The sequence below is a fragment of the Heterocephalus glaber genome, unplaced genomic scaffold, assembly GCF_053883595.1.
Source record: "Heterocephalus glaber isolate CG9 unplaced genomic scaffold, H.glaber_assembly_v1.0 deba00001472, whole genome shotgun sequence".
NCBI classification, from domain to species: domain Eukaryota; kingdom Metazoa; phylum Chordata; class Mammalia; order Rodentia; family Bathyergidae; genus Heterocephalus; species Heterocephalus glaber.
Genome location: NW_028258315.1, coordinates 82,032,221 through 82,057,165, shown reverse-complemented (window position 1 = coordinate 82,057,165; position 24,945 = coordinate 82,032,221). Strand labels below are relative to the sequence as shown.

Below are 24,945 nucleotides of genomic sequence, written 5' to 3'. Positions count from 1 at the left end.
ACCAAAATTATTACAGAATTCTTTCTTATCTGTGGTACTGGGGATCCAAACCAGGGCCTCCCGCATGCTAAGCACACACTTTATCACTGAGCTACACTCCCAGCTATTACAGGGACCTAATGTCATTTGATCCTAGGAAAACTTGAGAACTTCAATTATTTCAAAATGTAAACAAGCCTTTTCAAAGTACCTTTCTAATGATGCACAAGCCTCATCTATTCCATAGCCGTACAGGAGTGAATGAGCTTCACGTTTCCAACACACTGTAAATCTACAGCCGAGACCGTGATTCTCTGTGGTGACCAAGTTTTCTGAGGATGGAAATGTTCTGTATTTGCATAGCCCACAAGATGGTAACCATTAGCCAAATGTACTGAGACTGAGAAACAACTTTAAATTGTATTTATTTTTAGTTAAGGTAAAAAAATAGGTATCAAAGGAGTGGTTGATAAAACTGCTAAGAGACTGATGGGAAAATAGGATGTATGTATCAATGACTTAAGGGATAAAAGAATTTGGGGTATAAAGCATTCTGAGTCACTGATAGGGAATGCAGACAGAGGGCAGTAAAGAAAATCTGGCTGAGGCAGCAGGACTTAGAGGTCAGCCTGGGCTACATAGGGAGTTCAAGGCTGACTTGGACAACTTAGTGAGACCCTGTCTTAAAAAACAAAAATATGCCCCCCCAAACACAACAACAACAACACCCCCAGGTCAGGTAATTTTTTTTGTGCTGAGGATCAACCTAGGGTCTTATGTGTGCTATGCAAACACCCTACCGCGAAGCTACAGCCCCAGCCTGAGATTAGAATTTGTTGATCATGGACCTGGAGAGTAAACAATGAAAACTTGGAAGAGAGAAATGTTAAAGGTTAGAAGCGGATAGTTTTCTTAGCAATAACTACAGAGAATGTCAAGGGAGAAGAGAGAGAAAATGTCCATGGATGACAACAGTGAAGCCTAGAAAGACAGCCATATAGATACTCTGATATTTAAATAGAAGGAGAAAACAGCTCTATTTCATACAAATTTTATTGTTTTTTAAAAAGTGAACCACCTATAGTGATTTTAAAAAGTTTCAAGTGGTACATACAAGGATAGATGTCAAGCACTGTGAATTGAACTCATTTCCTCCACTGGTTGATCAAAAACAGAGAAAAGCTCTTAGTATTCACATATTTAACATTTGAGATTTTTGCCTAAGTAGGGAGCTCTGAGAGTCAATGACATAGTAAGTTACGGTTTTTCCAAGGTGACAATTTGAACAGATTCTTGAGGTTCATAACTATTCCTTTGACTAGTCCATAAGCCTTAGCAATCATTGATTTCCTAATTGTGATTCTGTAAACATTTCATGTGAGGAATCAAATACAACAGTAATATGAGGGATCCATAAACTTAGGGTGTATTTCTACAAATGTCAAGGATTTATTTTATTCAAAAATTATATAAGGATTTTCAAAAAAATCTTCAGCCTATTTTTAAAAAACATTAGTCTAGTATCCCCCACTTAAGGGAAAAATAAAAGATGCCAGGAGATTATATAATTTCCAAACTGTTGGTATAGGATATATTTTGAATAAAATCAAAGGGTTTAGGCATTACAAGAAAACTGAACAATTATAAAGTATGCTTTTGAAGAAATGTTCACGATCTAGGGTCCTGTTAAGAGAATATACCATGGCAACAGTTCCACCCACTTATGTACTACCTTACAGATTGTCTATTGGAGCAACACAAAAGGATATAGGATAAATTTAAGCAGCATCCAAAAAGAGATTTATTGTATTTGCTTTATACTTTTTTTAGAACGTTTCAAATTCTTTTTCTGCTTGAAAATAGGAGAATTCAAGAAACACAAATCTGTGAAAGGGTCTCCTCTTCTTAGTTTCCTATAAGGGTAAAAAGAGATTTTAGGCATAATTATATGTATTCTAGTATTATTCTCCAGTATGAAATTATTATAAAAATATGCCAATTTTAATGTTCTTGCTTCAGTTATCAAATTTTTACAGTTTGAGTTAGACTCATTCTTGAAGTTCCGTAACTTCGCTCTTCCCACAAATCTCACCACAAATGAGTTCCCATATACACTTACGAAGCTAGTGTCGGCTCCTTATAATTCACGCTGCTTGTGCACCTCCGCTTAGGCAGACACATGGCTGTGCTTGCTTTATTCTTTTCTGGAGAAAGAGAAAGTCTCCTGATTTTTATTTCGGGAAACAAGGGAACATTGGTGATATCCTTCAGTCTACAATGAGGTGATGGAGGTGATGGGCGAGTCTTAGGTGGTACACCTAGAAAAAAATTTTTTTACTGAACATGGTTCCAAGAAAAATTCACAGAAATAAAATTATACTCACTTATATATCTTAAATGTACATAAAATCTGGGATAATACAGACTTTAAAAACCTTTTCACTAATTTTTTCTGTCCCTTTCTGGACAGTGTTGAAACATTAATTATGCTAGATGTAAAGAGCTGATATAATAGGACATTTTATTTTACTTTTACTTTAATTTTCTGTTTTTGTGGTACTGGGTATTGAATACAGGGCCTTCACACTGAACTACATTCTCAATCCCCCTTTTTTCAAATTTTGAAGCAAAATCTTGCTGAGGTGACCAGGCTGCACTTAATCTGGCAATCTTTCTGCCTTGGCCTCCCAGAGTGTTGGGATTATAGGCCAGGAATTTTTTTTAAGAGGTAACATTCTTCTATGGTAGCCTGGGCATAATGAATCAGTTTAAAATAAGTGTGAAGTTTCATTTTAGCCACATCTTGCTATTTAGAATCATGAAGGCCTATTTCATATAAACTTAAATTTATGATCAAGTGACTTTCTGTAGTCTTATAAAGCCACTTAAACTTTTTCTGTTAAATAATGAGAATTCTAAATCACACCCTCTGTGAAATCCAGGATAAAATGTGTTTCTTGTAGTGAAGCTAATATGCTAAGTTACCAATGCTTTGGGGGCTGGGGATTTAGCTCAGTGGTAGAATGCTTGCCTAGAAAGCATGAGGCCCTAGGTTTGGTTCTCAGCACCAAAAAAAAAAAAAAAAAATGCACCCCCCGCCCCCCACCGAAAAAAGAGTTACCAATGCTTTTCCCACATAAACATAACAAGTTTCTCTACTTTGGAACTTTATCTACACAGTATTGGGAGGCAGTTATCCAGCACCCAGCAAGGATGCTGCTGCTAGGCAAACAATCTTGAGAAGCTCTAACATGAAAATTATATCCCAAGACAAATGAAGTTGTAGCTGTGAAATGATTTTATATTAAGCAGCCATATACTCCAGGGTTGGCTGAGTTTCAAAGAGTCTCTCTCTCTTTTTTTTGGTACCAGGGATCGAACTCGGACCTTGTGCTTGTGAGGCAGGCGGTGGCACCTCTGAGCTAAATCCTCGGCCCCAAAGTCTCTTTTTTTGTCACCAGTACCATACTGTATTATATTAATTACTCCAATTTTCAGTTTGAAAAATATGTATAAGCAACCTATTAGATAGATCAGTTGTTGTAATGCTTCCACAACTTTAATGTATTCATGACTCTTCAGGGAAATTTGTTAAAGAGATGCAAGTTCTTAGCCAGGCATGATGGTGCACAACTGTAATCCCAGTACTTGTGAGGCTGAGGCAGGAGGATCACCACAAGTTTGAGACCAGCCTGGGCTGCAGAGTGAGTTCAAGGCCAGCCTGAACTATTCAAAAGAGATGCAAATTATAATTCAAGGAATGGGCAACAGTCTGTGATTCTACATTTTTAAGTTTCCAGGTAATGCTGATGCTGGTAGACTGGGGGTCAAACTATTTAAGAGTGTTTTCTTTTTTTTTAGTTTCCGAAAATTATTATGGATATTTTCAAAAGTAAACAAAGATGGTAACAATAGTATTACAAATCCCATGTTACTTGTTTCAATTATTAACATTTTTCCAATCTTGTTTGATTTACGCTATCATTACAGCATGATTTTTTGCAGTGCTAGCATCAAACCCAGGGCCTCATTCATGCTAGACTGTAGTCCATCATTGAGCTACTACAGCATACTTTTTATTTATTTATTTATTTATTTGGTACCGGGGATTGAACTTGGGACCTTGTGCTTTCAAGGCAGGAGGTGGAACCACTGAGCTAAATCCCTGGCCCTACAGCATACTTTTAAAAAAAGATATTTGTAAGCTACTACTGCCTAACTGGTTGACAAGGAAACGTTATTCACTTTTTTGGGATTTAGTTTACTTATAAACAAAATAAACAATGATGAATCAGAATTGTTTTGAGGACCAATGAAATACTGTAATGGACAGTATTTTAAGATGATTTTTAAAGTCGGTCATGGTGGTGTAGACCTGTAATCCCAGCATGTGGGGGGCTGAGGTAGGAGGATCGCAGTGAGTTCAGGGCCAACCTGAACTACAAACCAAAACTGTCTCAAAAAACTGAAAAAGAAAAAAAAAGAATGATTTTTTAAAATGCTAGTTTTATCATATCAACTAAAATTCTCAGCTGAGAATCTCTTTGGGCAGGTGCTATTACTAACACTGGAACCACACCCAGTTTCTACCTAATAAAAGAAAGATTTTCTGAACTATAATTTTTAGTTGTCTTGCAAAAGAATACTAAGTGGGCCAATAGAGGAAAATGTTTCTTGGTTTCATCAGTATACCTTTATTAACTAGACAATTATTTGAAATCACGGTTCCTGTTAAATATAAAGCATGCCATTCAAATGACAAGTTACTGGATGCAAGTTTGATTTCATTTTCAACATAATTTCACACCCTCGCAACACTACCCCTTCAGCCCCCCCTCCCCCAGACCGGGAAGTCTCATTTACTGAAAAAAATATATTATCTTCATGATAAGCAATATTTTTTTTTAGTACTGGGGGATCGAACTTGGGACCTTGAGATTGTGAGGCAGGCAACGGAACCGCTGAGCTAAATCTCTGGCTAAGCAATATTTGTTGCTAAAAATTTCAATTTGCTTGAAGTAGGTCAGAGTGACACAACTGTGATTTCTACTCCCTGAGCCCCACTATTTAGTCAGACTGTAGCTATCCTCAAAGACACAGATGGTATAGTACATATGCATCAGGAGTGATCATTTACCACAAATATTAAAAATGTCAGCAAACAACATCACTTACTAGTAGGAGTTTTTGTTGGCTTAGAAACCTCCATCTCTTGCTCATCTGTGAGGCTTAGCGCTCTTTTAGATCGAGGCCGGGTGACTGGTCTATCTGATGTGCTTGTAAGATTCTGAGTGTTCTTGCAATGGGGCACATAGAGATCATCAGAATCGTCTCCAGAACTGCTGGATTCAAAGGTGCTCACTTCAGACGTACTGTTGTTTTTTTCTCTGTTAGAATCAGTGTTGGTTTTTTGTCGGAATGGAGTGAGATGAATACCCTCTTCCAAATTAAAATTGTAAGCATCGCTCGAACTGACAGATTCATCCAATTTTGGGGAGCAAACAGTTTTTTGATTTTTACTTTTGTTCCCTTTATACTTTGATGTAGACTTAGATTTTCTTCTGTTAGCTTTTCTTTTCTCTTTTTTTCTTACTTGTATACCTCTATGTTGAGTTTTTTTTTCAGCTTTAGATTCTAAAATGACTTCTTCCATTTTGGTAAACTTTCCTGGTTCAGTCAGCCTTGGTGATAAATTAATTTTGTCTGTGTTCCATTGATAGACATTTTTTTCTTCATTGTTTGGTATGTGCATGTTTACTACTGGGGCCACATACCTGATGCTTTCCAGTTCGAAAGATTGCCCTTCCAAATAACTTGTTTCAAAATTATCCAAGGTATCGAATTGACTTAGACTATTAAAATGTTCCTTTACATGGCGACGGAGAGATACAGTTCTAGGTAAGACATCAGCAGTAGACTTAGCCTCCCCTGAATCAAAGTCAGATCCCACTGTGTCTTGAGGAGTAGAAAGTATTTGCTCTAGGAATTTAAAAAACAAATGATAAACACAGTTTTTCTTTTTGGAAATTTGAATTTTAAGAATCTTAGGATTCAAAGTTGCAGCAAAGTCATTCCATTGTTTACAGCTATTTTAAGTAAATAAAAAATCTGGAAGATTTGCCATCTGTTTACCTATCAATAATCAATTGAATGGCTATATCTAACTTGCGTAAGAATTTTATAAAATCTTTAAAAATATTCCAACATAGGTTTTATGTGGTCCTGGTTCAAAAGTTTAAAGAAAAATGATTATTTTGAGTATAGTCAGAGGATCAGAATCCCAGGTTTCAAAGTAGGACAAATATCATGGGGAAAGAGGGGAGCTGTTGTTCTTTGAAAAATTAGTAAGATGTGGATAACTGGAAGGCTTTTCACATAAAAGATATAATGTATTTATAGGAAAAGTGGGATATTCATCTGGGTTTGCTTATGCCAATACTGTCCCTTTTTCAAAGCAGATATTTGAAAACTGGGACACATCTATTTAAAAGTAGCAAGAATGGCAAGGCTTTGGCCCTCAGCTTTGAGTTTAAACCCTACTTCTTACTATTTGGATTACTTCTTATAAAATGTTTTACTTTTGAGTCTATATAAAATTGAACAGACTGTACATATATTCCCAGGTGGTCATGAGAGTTAAATGAGACAATGCATATAAAATGCCTAATGTAGAGCTTAACACATAATAGGGCTTATTCTGGTTACAGATTTGGCATAATGGATGGATGTAATTTAAATTTATATTATTTGTACTTATATTACTATTATGTAAAATAAACTGCTTTGCCTTGAGAACACCAGATAAACAGATTACAAAGTTAAAATCAAAGGAGAAGTAGGGAAGGTTAATCATGTTACTTGTTTCCAAATGTCTTGCCCTTAATATTTTCAGATTTTTACTTGAATTACCTTTTATTTGGGATGATTCTTCTTGTCCTGGAAGGTCAGTTTCTTGAAAAGGAACTTGCCTTCGAAAATGTCAATGAAAAACAGAAATTTACTTAGCAATTATGTAAAAAAAAAAAATTTAACATTTTCCTAAATTTTACATTTTCTTTCCTTTAGTATCATTTCCTAATTCTATTCCAAACCAGTATATCTATTTTGTATCAAAGGAAACAAGAAAGACTTATGCTGATTACACGGAGGCTGATTTGTTATGACTGACACTCAACTCCCACTGCAAGAACTAACATCAAGGCAAATAGTTCTGCCTGAAAATAAGGCATAATTCAATTTCATTTAACTGGAGAAACAGCCAACCCAAATTGACTTCCAATCTTTAAAAATGCAATTTGGCTGCTAAAGTCTTTAGAGGCTTGCTTTTCATCAGCAGAGCTGTGATTTGTTGGTAATACATGGTACTAACAAATGAATTCTCCTGAAGTTCTTTTTTTTTGGACTGGGGATTGAACTCAGGACCTTGCGCTTGCAAAGCAGGTGGCGGTATCAGTGAGCTAAGTCCCCAGCCCCCTGAAATTCTTAAATATTGTTGTTCTGTGGTTCACGAGACAAAAACTTTTCTTTCTTCTCAAAACCTATTACCAGCAAATTCATCCTAACTGCAGTTTTACTCTTTATTCTGTGTACAGAATTTTCTACTGTAGATGTCAAAAATTAAATATAGGTTTAGGGAATATAGAGCTGCAGTAACTAATAATTATTTAGAAATCTTATAAAAACTTGATTTCTACATCTTACTTTGTTTATAACATATTGTGTCAGATCTTCAAGTTTAACAGTTTAAAAGCTATAAATGACTAAAGAAACCCCATATTTTTGGTTACTTCAGTGAGAAAGGGATAGACTCGTAAGGGATGCCAGGGAACTGCCTATGGCAATAGTTCCCGCCTGGGGGCAGTTATCCTTCCCAGGGATTTGGCAATATCTGAAATCATTTTGCTTCTCAGAACTGGAGAGGGGGATGTTACTGGCAATGAATGAGCAGAGGTTAAAAAATGCTACAACGTCCTGCAATGGATGGACAAATTACTTGGCTCACATCGTACCAAGACTGAGAAGCCCTAAGCTAGAATGAGGGCAGTGTTCCATATCTTAATTGAGTCTTACGTTTTACAGATATATATCTTAGTCAAACTCACTGAAATGTGCAATTAAGATCTGTGCATTTTGTTCTATGTGATTAAATCTCTAATTCATATACAAACAAAAGAGGGTATGTGGAGTCTGACACATAAGAACTTACATCAGTGTGTGACAGGTGTGTTAAATACATATACTTTTGGCCTGGGGATTTAGGTCAGTGGTTCTGCTGCCTGCCCCACAAGTGCAAGGACCCGAGTTCGATCTCCGGTACCAAAAAAACAAAAAACATTTTTTTTTCCCTAAACCAGGCTATTTTTAGAATGGCAAAGTATCATCATTTTAATAATTTGGTAACTTCTTAGAATAAAAATATGATATAGAGAAAAATATGACTGAAGGAAATAGTTTAAAAATTCTAGTGAAGCTTATTATTCTTTTTTTTTTTGGTACCAGGGATCGAACTCAGGTCCTTGCGCTTGCGAAGCAGGAGGCGAAACCACTGAGCTAAATCCCCAGCCCAAGAGATTTTAAACTGCTATGTTTTTGGGTTTGGGGATGAGTGTGTGGTGTTTTTGGTACCGGGGATCGAACTTGGGACCTTGCGCTTGCAAGGCAGGCGACGGAACCACTGAGCTAAATCCCCAGCGAAGCTTATTATTCTTAGAAATTCAGCTATAAATGTTTATATTTTAATATCAAATTTTCTTAAATATATTCTCAGTAGAGACAGAGAAAGAGCATCTGATTCCAAATATGAGTCAGTATGACACAAATGGACCAGAGAATTAAATCTTTCTTGGTATTAATAATCATAGTAATGAATTTAATACTAACGGTAAATCCTTTGCAAACAAATCCCTGGGGTTGTCATCATTATTGGAATCCGTCCCTGAGAGACATACTTCCTGGTTCTGTTAATGCATTAAAATAGAAGAAAACACTGTTTCAACTGAAGTACTTATAACAAAGCATTCATTTATTCAATAATACACACCTACTGACCATCTATTGTAGTGCCATGCAATTTTAGGAAATGGAATTGAAACAACTAAAAATTAGATAAAATCCTATCCTCTTGAAATTTATATCCTAGTGTTAGGAGAGAAAATTAAAAAGAAAACAGGGGGATGGGGATTTAGCTCAGTGGTTCCACCACCTGCTTTGCAAGCGCAAGGTCCCGAGTTTGATCTCCGGTACCAAAAAAAAAAAAGAAAGAAAGAAAACAGATACATATATAATTTTAGATAGTTGTAAGTGCTACAAAGGAAATTCCAGAGTGAAAAGACAGGGTAAACTGAGGTTGAAAGGCTCTTTTAGAAAGAATGTATTTGACGAGAAGGCTGCAAAATAATAAGCCATTGAAAAGGTAGGAGGAAAAAAGAGCCGTAGAAACAGCAAATAAAGGTGCCAGAAAGGGCCGGGGATTTAGCTCAGTGGTTCCACTGTCTGCCTCACAAGTGCAAGGTCCCGTGTTCTATTCCATGTACCAAAAAAAAAAAAAAGTAAGTGCCAGAATGCAGACAAACTGTTGCATTTTCAGAAAGAAAGGTAGATGTGGCTGGGACATAGTCACTGAGACCAAGAGGAGATGTATGTTCGGAGGCCAGATAATGTAGGGCCTTGAGAGCCAAGAGTGTGGAATTTAGTCTGAATGTGGTAGGAAGTCACTTAAATGGTAGGCAGGAAAGTAAAATGAGAAGCTTTAAAAAGATTAGTTTGGCCACTGTGTGAAACATGGGATGAAAGGAGTCAAGGACAATGGGCGTGGTGGCACACACCTGTAACCCCAGCACTCAGCAGGCTGAGGCACAGGACTGCTGCACGTTCAAGGCCATCCTAGGGTACACAGTCAGTTCAAGACCAGCCTGAACTACACAGCAAGACCCTGTCTCAAAAGAACAAAAACAAAAAGGCGCCAAGGAGTTGGGAGGTCATCACAGAAATCAAGCAAGACATGATGTGGAGGTGAGGCTCACTGGAAGGCCCTGAGATAATGAATTGTGAACAAGGATTGAATAGGGCTAGCAGTGAGGACACTGAAGGGGAAGGAAGCTTATAGTCTGGCTTGAGCAGATGAGTAGGCCACTTTATGGGGATGAGGAAGAATTACGGAGGGAGGTGGAAGTACACAATATGTTTGGGACAAGAAAAAACAGTTGTGCATTATACAAAGTATGAGATCTTCCCTAAAACTGTGTGTGTAGGTCCTGAGCTATGAATTTGAAAGTCACCAGCAGGTAGACATTATATAAAGCTATGGAAGGAAAGCTATGGAAGGAGATGAATCTAGTACTACTGGCCTTTCACAATAAGCAGCAGCCAGCAAAGGAGACTAACATCGAACAGTCAGGAAGGTTGAAAGAAAACTAGGGAAGTAGGATGTCAAAAAAGCAAAGAGATCAGAGTTTACAAGTGAAGAGTAGTTTCTGCTGTCTGATACTGTGAGGGTGAGAAGCAGAAGCGACCACTGAATTTGGTAATATAGAGGCTTTGGTGATCTTGATACACAGTGACAAGAGGATGGTAGGGACAGAAGCAGGATAAGAATGGATGTGTTAAGTGCCTGTACCACTCCCTACGATGAATATAATCACTATGTACTGCAAACATGTACTAATAAAAATGTTATTTATTTATTGTTGGGTTTTTCTGAGACAGGGTCTTGCTATGTATTCCAGGCTGGTCTTGAATTGACTTTGTAGGGCAGGCTGGCCTCAAACTTGCAGCAATCCTCCTGTGTCAGCCTCCCAACAATGACAAGGTCTCGCTATGTAGTTCAGGCTGGCCTTGAACTATGTAGCTCAGACTGGCCTTGAACTTGCAGCATTTCTCCTGTCTCAGCCTACCAAGTGCTGGGATTACATGTGTGCACTACCACATCCAGCTCTAAAATAATTATTTTAAAAAAAGGAATGGTTTGAAAGCTGGACGTGTTGGCACATACCTCTAATCCCAGGACCCTAGGAGGCTGAGGCAAGAGGATTGTAAATTGGATCCCAGCCCAGGTACCTTAGTGACACATTGTCTCAAAAAAAAAAAAAAAAAAGTTGGAGTGTAGTTCAGTGAATAGGCCTTCAGTTCAACCCCTGGTACCACTACCACCACCACCACCACCACCACAAAAAAGATTTGAGATGTGAATGAAAACTGGAGAAATGGACAATGACTGTACTCTTCTTTCTGGAAAGGTTCTGCTGTGAAGAGAAGCAGAGAAATGAGACAGATATTGTATGTGACAAGGAGAGGTTTCATGTGTTTTCCTTTTAATGCAGGAGATACTAAAGCACCTGTGTATGATGGCTGGATGATGCAGTAGAAAGAGGCACAGGGAGAACAAATTTCTAGGAACAACATTCTAAAGGAGGTGAGGGAAGGGAATCTGATGCACAAGGCTCTTAACAGGAGCAGGCACTTCTGGCATTGTAACAAGAAGGGATGTGAGGAGCATTAAGTATAGACAGAGGGAGATTTGCAGGTTTGCATTAAAGACCAGAGTTCCTGTCTAGTTCATAAGACATCATTCTAATTTAACTCAAGTGATTGTTTTTCGTAATTTTTTAAATCTGATGAACTTATACTGACTTTACAATGAACAGGCTGAAACTGTTCATAAGAAATAAAATAACTGGAAAATCTTTTTTTGGATTGAACCCAGGGCCTTCACACTGAGCGATATCTTCAGCTACTTTTTATTCTTGAGAAAGAGTCTTGTTAAATCATTAAGCTGCGTAATCTGGGCTTGAAGTTAGAATCCTCCTGCCTTAGCCTTCCGGAGTGCTGGGATTATAGTCCTGAGTCACCATGCCCAGCTGGAAATTAATTCTTCTGAAAAGTTTTCAATTTGATATCAAAAAGCTAATGTTTGAAAATAACATTATTATTCAAGGTAAATAAAGGAGAAAAGAATATTTAACTATACTGTAACATCATTAAAAAACCCACTTAAGCTTTTCTACCACACTAAATTGGCTTAACCATTGAAACACAAGTGTGAAATGACAGTCGAGAATGAGAAACACATATGATAAGCCTACGACACAAAATAAACTTGGATGTTTCAAATGCCAAGACAATCTGCTCAGCAACCAACATTTTCATAAATAGTAAAAATATCATTGATAAATGTTAAAGGGCCCGAAATAATAGGATTCTTGTCCCCGCAGTTTTGTATTTTTTTTTTTTAATATTCATTTCATACTACTGTGTGATTTTAGCAAAAGTTTGGAAAGGGAGGAGGAAGTCTGGTGTGCCTTTATAGAGATTTTCCTCGTTCTAGTTGACTGAACAAGGAGACGAAAGAATTAAAAAAGATTACATTCTGAAGAAAAAACTTTTCAAAATAATCTAATAGTTACACAAAAGTGCAAAAATCATAGCTAATCTGTATAAAGGCAGTTCAGCTATATTCTATATGTCCTATACGACATGTATATATTACATGTGTCTTTACCATATGTAGTTAAAATAAGGAATCATTTTGTTACAAGGAACTCTTTCTCCCTGCTCCTGTCAATAGAGCAGTGACTTCAGTTTCTTTCTCCATTGTCCTACCCCAATCACTATGGTTTGGCTTTTCCATCTGGCCTTCTAGCCTAAGTACGCATGTAGCATCTTCACTGGCACAGCAAGCAGATGGCCAGTGGAAGACAGCAAACTGCTCTGCTAACACTGGACACTCACCACTGCTTTCCTCATTCTCTTCCCCATCTCATTTCCCTGGCAATGGCTTCTGAGAAAAGGGAAGAGAAATGGGCTCATCATTACTCTTCTCAGACTTGTCACACAATGAAACACAAAGAATGTCCTAAAACAAACTGTCAAGGTCCGTTATATTTTGGCTGGCAGGACCATATTTGGACCTATTCTTTATAACTTTGGACACAAACAGAATCAGATTAAAAATCTAGTCAGCCAAATGTTCAGGATATTTCTTGACTGAGAGTTAACATGTAGTCTTCCTTATTTAGCCAACTAGGTTAAAAATGATTCCCCAAGAGCACTCAATTTCTCCCTAAAGCCAAATAAAGGTATTTCTTATAAAAATCTCACTGGATGTAGCAAAACTACATAGAAAAGAAAATTTAAGATGTCACTGATTTTGATTTTAGTTTCAAACTAAAATCAAAATGGATTAAAGATCTAAATATTAAAACAGAAACACTGAACTGGCTGGAACAGTTAGGTAGAACTCTTGAAGACATTGGCGCAGGAAAAGATTTTATGAACAAAACCTCAGTTGCCTGTGAACTAGCACCAACAATCAACAAGTGGGATCTCTTCTTACTAAAAAGTGTGCACAGCAAGAGAAACCACCAGCAGTGTCAAGAGACAACACACAATGTGGGAAAAAATGTTCACCAGCGGTCCCTCAGACAAAGGTCTATTATCTAGAATCTATAAAGAACTTAAAAAAATCAGACCTCCCAAATTTAAAGACCCAATCCAAAAATGGGCATCTGAAATGAACAGACATTTCTCACACAAAGAAGTAGGAATAGCTAATAAACATATGAAAAAAATGTTCAACATCACTGGTCATTCGAGAGATGCAGATGAAAACAACACTGAAATTCCACCTCACCCCAGAAAGAATGGCTGCTATCAAGAAATCAATGACAAATGCTGGCGGGGCTGTGGGGAAAGAGGAACTCTGCTCCACTGCTGGTGGAAGTGTAGACTGATACAACCACTGTGGAAATCAGTATGGAGAAACCTCAAAGAACTAGGACTGGAAGTTCCATTTGACCCAGCTATTCCCCTCCTGGGTATCTTCCCCAAAGAATTAAAAGAATCATACCACAGTGATATATGTACACCCGTGTTCATAGCAGCATGGTTTGTAATAGCTACAACTTGGAAACAGCCTAAATGCCCATCAACTGGAGACTGGATAAAGAAAATGTGGTTTTTATATAAAGTGGAGTACTACTCAGCCATAAAAAATGAGAAATTAGAGACATTTATTGCTAAATGGATGCATGTTGAGGCGATACTCTTATGTGAAATAAATAGGGCACACATGTGTAAATAATGAATAGTTTCTCTAGTGTGAGAGAAACTGAAAGTGTAAATAAGGACTAAAAGGTATAACAGATAATGTGTAATAGGAAGAAAAGGGGCAAAGGGGAAGGGTTAGGGGAAAGGAAAGAAGGGAATGGAATTAATATGAGAAAATGAAAAAAAGGAAACAAGTCTCTGTAGATAGGGATGGATCTAGGGGTTGAAGGGAGGGCAGGGGAAGGGGGAAAAAAATAAAAACCAAGAGAGTATGCAAAGGTGCAAATTTCCAGAGATGAATGGAATTCATTATATTGTATACCTAAAATGTACCAATAAAAGGATATACAGTTAAAAAAAAAAAAAAGGTGGCATTGATTTAGTTTTGGACTACTCTACTTCAGCTAACACTTTCAGACCTTTAGTTTAGTTGCCCTACCTCCAACTCAAGTAATTGAACATGCAAAGCAGGACTAGCAATGCAAAAGGTAAACAATTTTCTCTGCATGTTGTCCTGCTACCTGCTTTCAGACCCAAGTTGAGGCAGTTATAATCTTTGTTTGCCTATATGCTTAAAGCTTTCTTAGCTGGTTATGCAAAGTACCTGTGCTACAGCCAGGAGGATGTTTTAATCAATTCAGTAATAACAGAGTTGTGCACAATTAATTTAAGTTATAAATTGATCTAAACTTCTTATTCATTGATTAAATCTCTTCCCTAAGAAATTCAGCCTTTGTAATAAAAATACCTGAGCAGTATCTTCTGTTTGTTGTGAAGTAAGTTTTTCTTTCAGTGCATATAGCTGACATGCAAGGTAGTAACATTCCTTTCTTAGCTGTAGGATGATATCTTGGGCTTCTCTCACTTTGGATTTTTCATTTTCCAAAGCTAAAACTAACATTCTGTTGTTGTCTTGGTAATTTTTCAGCAGTGTACAAGTGTTGGCTAAAAGAAGATAAAATAAATTTATCAGTTATTAAATATAAGCTTAAAAAATGATGTAAAAGGACAACATAAATAGCTCTTACTAATCACTTGGCATGGTGCAGGTATAAAGGACCTGCGTTTGCCAATCTCTGCCAAGTTTTTATTCCTTTTCTCTTTCATTCGCTTCTTTATGTCTTCAAGACTATCTTGAAAGGACTTTTTCTGGCACCTCTCCTTGGCCATCTTCTGCCTACAAATTTAAAACAATAGAAAATATTTTTCTCAGAGAAAGAGAAAATATCAAATATAAATTAAAAATTGAAAACACAGGTTGTTAATAAAAAAGGAATTAAGTGGCAACTTAACCGTGGAACTAGCTCAAAGTAGGTAGTTAACTAATCTGGGTGATAATTTTGATTTTGCAGCTTTAAAATTTCATTAATATCTGGGCACTGTGATGTGCACCTGCAATACCAGCTACTCAGGAGGCTGAGGCAGGGGAATCACGAGGTTGAGGTCAGCCTGGGCAACACAGTAAAATCTCATCTCAAAAAACAAAAAACAAAACAGATGTCAGAATCATTCATGTCTATCATACAATGTACCTCTTTCAAAAATCCAAATCTATAAAATCTCACTAATATTTTTGATATGTTACTCTCCTCAGCCATTTCATAGGGAAGCATTATTGATTTCCAATCCAAAAATTCCATAATGTCACTTATTCTTTAACAAATACTCATTGAAGACTTGTAATCTAGACCAGTGATGTTGAACCTTTTAAGAATGTTGAATGATAACAACCCTCTGTGGCATATGTGCCATAAGTTCACCAACACTGTGTAGAAACTATGAGAAATGCTTTTTTAAATTTATTTTGGTGGTACTGAGAATTAAACTCAGGGTCTCATGAAGGGTAGTCAAGTGCTCTACCACTGAGGTGCATCCCCAGTCCTTTTAAATTTTTTTCTTATTTTGAAATGGGATCTTGCTATGTTGTCCTGGCTGACCTGAACTTGTGGGCTCCAACAGTTCTCTAGTGTCAGTCTCCCAAGTAGCTGGGACCACAGGCATGTACCACCGCATCCAGCTTATTATTACATTTTGAAGCCATAATTATTAGTGCTTCTTACAATGTTCATGGCCAACTTCTAGTGTTTGGAATTACAGCATTTATTCAGAGGCAATATAATATCTGGGTTTTGTTTTCCAGCTTTTTTCTTATTATTAATTTATTAGATTAGGTCACTCAACTAGTCTCTCTTCCACATTTTTCACCTAGTATCACTTAAGATAGGCACAAATATTCAAGAAAGCCAAGGTGATTCTCAGAAGTTTAAACTGTGTAGCACTATATACAACTTTAATAGGCTATGACAATTATAGAGCTGGAAAAAATAAGAACTGGAGCAGAGAAATATGTTAGTAATCTCCGTTATTGCTAAATTTAGTCTAATTCCCAGCAAATGGGACATACAGTTAAAAGTAGCAAAACACACTGACAACATAACACACTGCTGAGCATGTTAAAATATATGTATTAAATATTTTAATCAGTGCTAAAAATCAGATATGCTTCAGCATGCTAGTAAAATTGAAAAATTGTTGTTCTCTTATGTGGTAGTGGGAATCGAACCAAGGGCCCTTCCACTGAGCTACAGCTCCAGACCTTTAAAAAAATTTTAATTTTGAGATAGAGTTGGTAAGTTGCTCAGGCTGGGATTGAACTTGCAATATTCCTGCCTCAGCTTCCCAGCGTGGTGGGATTATCGGCACGTACCACTACATCCTGCTTTCATGAACAATTTTCTTATACTGTGTACTGTACTTTGCAGATCTTAAAATTGTAAAAAAACCCTGCTTTCTACAACCATCTATAAATAAACTTTCAATGTAAAGGATATCTTCATCTGCTTGGAGTCAAATATTTTCTTAAACCATATATTTTCTTGAGTATTTTCTACAGGGCTCTGGGCCTTAAATAGTGTAGATCAATTTAAGTATTTTATTTCTATGAATGTACATATAATACATTGGGATGCTTCTAGTAGAAGTGGTGTAACTATTTTTAAAAAACACTAGTAGTAGGTGGGTTGTATAAAACAATTTACTGCAATGAAGTTTCTGAAGTTTGAACTGAAGGTGTCTGAAAGCCAGGCAGATTAATTGATGAAGTTTAGATATTTTAGAAGCAAAGTCTTATCTAAAAAAGCTTTTGTTATTGCAGCAAAACAAGCTAAAATCATAAAAGACATTTGCTGTACCAGAAGTCTTACTTCCTGTCCAGGCCAAAGGTGTCAACAGCGGATGCGTCAGAACGAATGAAAATACAGACAGGTCAGTGTGGGAGGATGGTCTCAATGTGTATGGTAGTCAAAACAGTCCTGCTGCGGAGGTAGCCAGGTACAGCACCGTGTCGGTTTTTCCCGCATACCTAAGGGAGCCAAGATCCTGGATAAGGAAAAGATGACAACGGTGGTACCCTGCACAACTGAACAGCTGCTTTTTCTGTATTCTTACGTTAAGACCGGCTTCTAACTACTGTAAATTCTTTATTTGCACATCACTTAATCCAAACAATTTATCAGGGTAGGAGGTTCAGGTCCCCTTATTTAATGGAAGAGGGAAAACACAAATAAGGTGGCCGAGAAGCAAAAGGAGTCAGGTTGGTCTGGTTCCAGTCTGAGCTTTCGGCCACCGAATTTTCTACCGGGGATCGAACTCGGGACCTTGCGCTAGCGAGGCAGGCACCGGAACAACTGAGCTAAATCCCCCGAGGCCACCGAATTTTGTAACCATACTGAAACCCTGAGAATGGTCGAATAGGACGCCCTTGTTCCACACCTGAAAATCTTCGGCCTTTCTCTCGGAGGGGCGAGAGAAACGCCGAAATTACGCGGACTGATGGAAGGGGACTAGGTGACTAGGCGGCTCCAAAACGGTACCTTGGCCAGTACTTCTGCAGCTGTCGGCCTCTTCCTCACATCCCAAGACTCCTCAAAACTGCCCCGCCTCGCTTGAGCCCCGCGTTCCAGCGCTCCAGGCCTGAGGCTGTGTCTCCGGTCGCCCGCTACTACCGCCGCCACATTCGAAATTCCCCGCTGCGCTCATCTATTGGCTGGCTGGAGGGGATCACGTGACGCGACGTCGCAACAGCGAACAGCGCCGCAGCGCCCCGCCTACGGGCGACGACAAGTGACGCACCGACGAGTCTCGCCCCTTCGCCCGGGGTGGAGCCAGTGGTCTAGTGGCGGCTTCTCGCCACTACTTTTCTGCTCAGAGTCGTCAGATTTAAGGGCGGAGTCACTAGGAAACTTTTAAGGTGGGACACTAGGTATTTCAAAGCTCCCTGTTTCTTTAGTGTGTCAGCTTCCCATCCTTGGGGTTTGCTCAAGGGCTCCCGCCTGTGAGAACCAGTCAGCCAGCCAGCCAGCGTGCCACACAGAGAGGCAGCTTTTAGGAGAATTAAAACCAAAAGAGGGAGCAAATAGTCTGTCAGAGAGGTACAGTATTACTGCAGGTGTCTGAAATTTTCAGCCCAATGTTCTCTTTCCTCTTTGTCTTCTCTCTTCCCCTCTGACCCTTTATCCCTCAGAAAATGTCAGGGAGGTTCCCACCGAGAAGTGTTGCAAACTGTCTGGAGATAGGGTTGGTTGGGATTCCAAAGAAAGAAGCACTAAATTGCAAGGTGATCAGTCCGAAGTATTTACAAGGGGAATTTACAAAGAGCTTCTCGGGCCGGGGATTTAGCTGAATGGTGCCGCCGCCTGCTTCGCAAGCGCAAGGCCCCGAGTTCGATCCCCCGGTACCATAAAAAAAAAAAAAGTTACAGAGGGCTTCTTTCAAGACCTCAAGTATGGCTGCAGTGAGAGGGTCCGAGTGTCGAGTTTATGTGAGGATTTAAGGAATTTTGGCTCAGGGCCAGGGTCAGTTTCAGTGTTTCAGAGACCAACCTAATGTTAAGACCCCAGATTGGACTCAAGCGTGCTTGGAAAACCTCTAGCTGGCTGGGTCACAGAGCGATCAAGATACTCTGATTTTTTGTCAGGACATGGAAAGAAAATGGGGGGAACCGAGTGACCGTACAATAAGGAATTTGAAGCCTAGAAAAGTTCAGTTACCTGTTTCCAAACTTTTCTTTCATCTGTGGTAGTAGTCATAAGTAATCAAAACTTCTCTTGCTAAACTGAGGGTCATCTTCACAATCGCGAAAGAAGCACTCAGGTTGCAATTAGTTCCAGTACTACGAATAATTATTTAGAGTTGATATGTGAAGTCACATTTATGTGCCATAAAAGCCCTAATCCCCCCATTTCTGTTGGAAATGTAATAGTTGTAGTATATGTCTGCAGAGATAGCTGGAATGGCTTATTTCTGTTAACTCCACTATCATGAGTCCATGTTCTTTTTTCTTGTTGTTGTTTTTGGTACCGGGGATCGAACTTGGGTCCTTGTGCTTGTGAGGCAGGCAACAGAGCCACTGAGCTAAATCCCCGGCCCTGACTCCATGTTCTTTAAAGGTATCCATTCAGCCCTAGAAATTACCCAGCTGACAGCAAACTTAATTGTTCTGAGTTAGTGTTTTTTTTACACTTGATCTTAGCCAAAAGGCCGAGAAGTGATGTGTTGTTTTTTTTTTTAACCAGGATGTCACAGCAAGTTAAAAGTTTAATTGGAGTCTGCTCTTGACTTAGTGATGCCTGGCACATGGTAAGCAATATATTAATAATTATTTCAGTGGTTCCTGCACCTGCTGTGCAAGTGCAAGGTCTGGAGTTCGATACCCAGTACAAAAAAAAGAAATTATTGAAGGATTTGAATGAATTGAATAAGTAGAATTCATTTCAAATGCGAGAATAAACAAAGCAAAAGATAAGTGTGGAAATATTCTTAAGCATAATTAAGCTTAATGTGTTACTTCTTGAACTGTAGTGTATATAAGAATCACTTAGGATGATCCTGTAGCTGACAAACTGAATTAGAGTCTCCTAGGGTAAGATCCCAGTAATCTGCCTCCTAAGTTTTCAGCAGGCAATTCTGACGGTTGTAGCCCACTGAGTACACTTTAAGCAAGGCTGGAATCAAGGAAGTTTATGATATATTTAACATACAATGAACACTCACGTTCTCCCCTGCATGTTTCTAAAATTCCAGTAAAACTGCTTATTAATATTTAGCTGCTTATTCTTAACATTTATTACTATGTATATACTTTACTGACTTGGTGTTTAAAGAGGTGAAATTCTGCTCAGACTAATTTCTTCTTTCTCTGATATCCCAATTAAAAAAATATAACAAAATTGATTTGAGAAAGAAAAGCCAGTATTCTGGTCCAAAGATAGTTCAGTATGCTCTTTATTTTTTAAAGAGAGAAATTAAACTCTTCCCTGTTTATGGGTAATCAAGAAAATACATTAATGTGTCCTCCCTGGAATTGATTTTTTAAAAATATTTTTTTGAGAAAGATTGATACAGTAGTTATCATACAGTAAGTTGAGGTTTCAAGTTACTACAAGTAACTTGTAATAATTCAAGGATTCACTTGAATAGCAATATAAAGGTCAGCAATTTGGTGGCCAAAACTGGGAAGAAATTTGTCAGAACTGAAATATAGCAAAGCCTCAAAACTTTTGTGGCTACTCTTGGTATCTTATATTGGATTAATACTGTCTTAAGCTCAGTAATAGCAAGCTGTGGAAAGCCTATACATACATAAAGCAGAAAGGCTGGCTGCAAGGAATAGATACCACTTCATGCTATTTATATGTTTTGTTTGTGTGTTTCAGAAATCTATGTTCCTTAAAACTGTGATTTATTATACGTCAGCATTTATGTTCTATAGTTTTATTGTAGGGGAGTCCATTCCTCTTAGAATAATACTAGACACATGACTATTTAATTGAATTATAATGGATAATGCTGACTGAGGCCCTGCTTTGTGCCAGGAAATGCTTATGGTTTGGATACATTCATTCATTTTGTCCTCATGATAAACCTATGAAATTAGCACTGATGTTAAGCTTTTTTTTAAAAAAATAAACTGATACATAGTATGCTCAATCTATTAAGTGTGGAGCCATGTACAAGCTTTGACAATCTGACTTCAGAGTCTGTGTCCTTAAGCATGATGCTATAATTTTACATAAATTTAAATTTATTCATACGGCTTTTTGACATTTCATCACACTGATCAGATGTCTGCAGGCTTATCATGTACATATGTGAGTAGAACTCTTTGTAAATGGCTAATGTGGGTGGACACCTTTTTATGGCAAATATGTAAATTTCTTGGCATTTTTCTTAAACTTTTAATGTGAAAATCATCTAAATACTAAACCACTTAAAGCAAAAAAGATCTCATCTTTCATATCATATTTCACATGTGGTATTACTGTTTTAGTGCCTTTGTTTCTGCTGTATGTCAGTTCTATGAGGTCAGGAGCTGTATCTATTTTGCTTTATATTGGAAGATGGGACAGAATAGTTATTTGCTGAATGAATGAAGGAAGGAATAGTTTGTTGAACTCTGTGTCAAGAAGGATGAGAAGGAAGAGAGGGAAGGGAAGAAGGATTAAGAAAAGAACTGAAGCGTGGCTGGGGATTTAGCTCAGTGGTTCTGCTGCCTGCCTCGAAAGCGCAAGGTCCCAAGTTCGATCCCCAGTACTCCCCCCAAAAAGAAAAGAACTGAAGAAAAAATGAAAACAGAGCTTTTGAAAATGGGAAGGGAAAAAATGTTGAAGAGAGCAGGGAGGGATGGAAGGGGGAGGGAACAAACTAGGGATTAATATTTGTTATGTACATGTACAGACTCCCCATGATAAATGTAATCATTATGTACTTAAAATATGTATTCATTTATTTTAAAAAATATGTACTAATGAAAAGATTTGGAGTTAGAATTGGACTTGGGGGAAATGCCATTGTCAATTTTTCATCTCATAGGCAGAGCATAGGAAGGGAATAGGCACATGCCAGTTACAGCATTTCTGTTAAAGCTTTGTTACAAACACAAATGACTGTTATATTATTTATTGCTAGTCTCTCTTTTGTATTACGTGTTGACATGAATGAACCAGTAAGCACTTGCATGGAACAGTAGAAAAGATAGAAGCATTAAAGGAATAATCAAAGTATTAATACTAGTTTGAAATCAGAGTTTGTTTAGTTTTATTTCTTTCTATGTATAGATTTGAGCGGTTATGTCACTTACTGAAAGTCTCACAAAGATTTCTTGTATTTTCCCCACACAACATATTCCTACCTCATCTTAGTTATTTAAACAGCCATTACAGAGAAATATGTCTAATTATTATGATGTAAGGGAGACAAAGACAAAACAGAGAAACAGATTATTTTAAAATTGCATGAAAGATGTTAAATGAAATTTCAGAAGTGTACAAAGATTTAAACTCTGATAAGTTTTTTTTCTTCTGAAACATACATTAAATTCTGTATATTTTGATTGAAAGCATATTTATTCAACATTCATTTTTGTAATATAAAATACTCTCAAGTTTCTGTATTGTGGTTTATTCTTAGGAAATGTTAATTCCACTTCATGTTATTTGAAAAAAATCTCTTTTTTTGAACTTTCTTCAAATAAAATCAGTAGTTTTCCTTTGCACTACAATTACTGAAATGGAGACGTGAACTCCATAAGAAGGTAAGCTTTACCTTAAGATGGTACTTTGGATCAGGGCAAGAGAGAGGACTGACAGATGAGAGTAAAAGTTGTTAGATGACTAGAATGTGATTTCTAGAACAGTCAAGACATGCCTTACACTGGTAAAACCCAGTTTTTAAATCTATGCATTGCAGTGCTGTTAGCATAGTTAGTTAATGTGTCAGTTTCACATGGAACATTTTTTTTTGTACCAGGGATTGAACTTGGGACCATGTACTTGTGAAGCAGGCGTCAATCCCCAGCCTCACATGGAACTTAAAATAACAGGAACCTCTAAAAAATGAAGAGGAATAGGCCTTATCCTGTTTCAGTGAGCTAGGACCTTTCTCTTGATTACTTCTCCAGGTAATTCAGACATATGCCAAACTTTTATACCCACATAAATCATATGGGGTAATATTGTTAAAATGCAAATTCTAATTGAGCAGATCTAGGGTTGGGCGAGAGATTCTGTATTTCTAACAAGCTCGCAGGTATTGCTGATTGTTGTTAGTCTATAAAAGAGCAAAGAAAAACCAAGACAGTGTTTCTCAAACTTGCTGAGCATTGGAATAATTTTGAGACCTTAGCAGCTACTCTCTGCTTCTCACTCTCAGGAATCTTGACTGAGTAGTGCTATAGTTTGGATCTAGAATGACCCCCAAAACTCTCATGTTACAGGCTTGGTCCTTGGCTTGGTAGAAACTAAGAGGTGGGGCATAGTAGACGGAAGTTAGGTTACTGAGGGCAAGTTCTTGAAGGGGATATTGGTTCTCCATTTCCTTTCTCTCTTTGCTTCCTGGATGACATGAGGTGAACACATCTCCTCTGCCAAGTACTCCCCACTATGATGTACTGTGTTGCACCATAGACTTAAAGCAACAGGGCCAAGCAACATGAACTAAAATCTTTATAACTTGTCTTATAAAAAGCAGTTCACTGAACATCATGGTACATAAAAGGAAAACTTTATAAACCATACCTCGTTAAAAGTAAAAACTTCATGAAAGATCTTGTCAAGAGAGTAAAGAGATACTGATTGGTGAAAAATGTGTGCAAATTATCTTCAGTAGTTTGAATAATGACCCCTTAAAATATCAAGTTATGAAAATATCTGTTATGAAAAATAGTCTTACTTGGGGGAAAAAGATATTAGGTATAACTAAACTAGGATTTTGAGATGATCAAACTATTTTGGAGTATTTGAAGGAGCCCTAAATAATATCACAACTGTAGTGACCTTTTAAGAATAAGGCAGAGGGGACGCCCTACCGAGGTCCCAAGTCTCGCGGAACATGCCGAATCAGCCCGCTGCAGACAGGCAGGTCTGCCCACGCCCTACGGAGGTCCTGAGTCTCACGGAACACGCCCAATCAGCCTGCTGCAGACAGGCAGGTCTGCCCATGCCCTACCGAGATCCCCAGTCATGCGGAACATGCCGAATCAGCCCGCTACAGACAGGCAGGTCTGTGCACGCCCTACCGAGGTCCCAAATCACGCATAAGACGCCCAATCACCCCGCTGCAGACAGGCAGCCACCTGGTTCCACACTACAAAGTCGCAGAGGACACCAGACCACCAGATCAAGGTACTGAGTCCTGCTGCTCCCGGCCCAGAGGTAGGGACGTCTGAGCCTCCGTCTCACTGCTCCTGGTCCAGAGGAAGGGGCTTCCCAGTCACCATCCCTCGCGCTGCTCCCAGCCCAGAGGAAAGGGCTTTGGGGCCACCTTCTGTCCCGCTGCTTCCGGCCCAGAGGAAGGGGCTTCCAGGCCACCATCCCTCCCACCGCTCCTGGCCCAGAGGTAGGGGCTTCTGAGCCGCCATCCCACTGCTCCTGGTCCAGAGGAAGGGGTTTCCCGGCCATCACCCCTCCCGCTGCCCCCAGCCCACAGGAAAGGGCTTTTGGGTCACCATCCCTACTGCTGCTCCCAGCCCCTGTCCCACCTCTCCCAGCTCAGAGGAGGTAATCCGTGCAGGCGCTAACAGCCCCCCGCCCCAGCCGAAATGAGAAAACATGTAAATAAGTCTCAAAACCAGACTTCCAGATCACCTATAGCAACCCCAAAGGAAAATGAGATGGAACACTCTGATACTCAACCACCTGGACCCACTGAACTGGCAACAAAAGGGGATCTTGAAAAAATGAAATCAGAAATAATTTCTCAGATAACAGGAGAAATTGTGCCCCTAGTGCAAGACATGATTAATAAATCTAGAGAGGAGCTGAGGAACATGATGGAATCCCAACATAAGAAACAAATGGAATCCATAAAGCAGATGCAAATAGATTTCTAGGACATGAAAATCTCTATTGAAAGTCTACACAGCAGAAT

At 38.4% G+C, this 24,945-nt stretch overlaps 1 protein-coding gene and 1 long non-coding RNA gene across 7 annotated transcripts in view; one reads left to right on the top strand and one right to left on the bottom strand.

Annotated features, from left to right (window-relative positions):
• Nucleotides 1-450: 450 nt before the first annotated feature.
• Sgo1 (shugoshin 1) lies at nt 451-18,057 on the bottom strand. 4 transcript variants are annotated; one of them, XM_021243994.2, is made up of 9 exons: nt 17,895-18,057; nt 17,214-17,383; nt 15,051-15,199; nt 14,771-14,967; nt 8,860-8,936; nt 6,889-6,947; nt 5,155-5,958; nt 2,099-2,297; nt 451-1,892 (listed from the first exon to the last, which is right to left on the bottom strand). In XM_021243994.2, the coding sequence occupies exons 3-9, from the start codon at nt 15,190-15,192 to the stop codon at nt 1,781-1,783; spliced, it is 1,590 nt and encodes a 529-aa protein (XP_021099653.1). In that variant the 5' UTR covers nt 15,193-15,199; nt 17,214-17,383; nt 17,895-18,057; the 3' UTR covers nt 451-1,780. The 4 variants fall into 4 exon arrangements, with proteins under 4 accessions (XP_021099653.1, XP_004864330.1, XP_004864331.1 ...); XM_004864273.3 differs by having other exon boundaries at nt 17,226-17,400; nt 17,895-18,044; XM_004864274.3 differs by having other exon boundaries at nt 17,226-17,383; nt 17,895-18,044.
• Nucleotides 18,058-18,086: 29 nt separating this feature from the next.
• Nucleotides 18,087-24,945, top strand: part of LOC147826441 (uncharacterized) — a 118,244-nt gene continuing 111,385 nt past the window's right edge. For 2 of the 3 annotated variants that reach the window (XR_015439549.1, XR_015439548.1), the window contains exons 1-2: nt 18,087-18,271; nt 19,596-19,659. This is a non-coding gene — a long non-coding RNA (uncharacterized LOC147826441). Of the gene's footprint in view, nt 18,272-19,595; nt 19,660-22,827; nt 22,979-24,945 lie in introns of all 3 variants that reach the window. The other variant, XR_015439550.1, reaches the window with a different exon arrangement.

Bases quoted from the DNA above. Each gene is read 5' to 3' on its own strand.
- Sgo1 (XM_021243994.2), bottom strand. From the start codon at position 15,192: ATGGCCAAGGAGAGGTGCCAGAAAAAGTCCTTTCAAGATAGTCTTGAA. The intron at 14,968-15,050 runs GTAAGAGCTATT...ATCTTCTTTTAG, and splicing joins TGCACCATGCCAAGTGATTA to CCAACACTTGTACACTGCTG. The intron at 2,298-5,154 runs GTAAGTGATGTT...ATTTTTTTCTAG, and splicing joins GCCAACAAAAACTCCTACTA to GTGTACCACCTAAGACTCGC.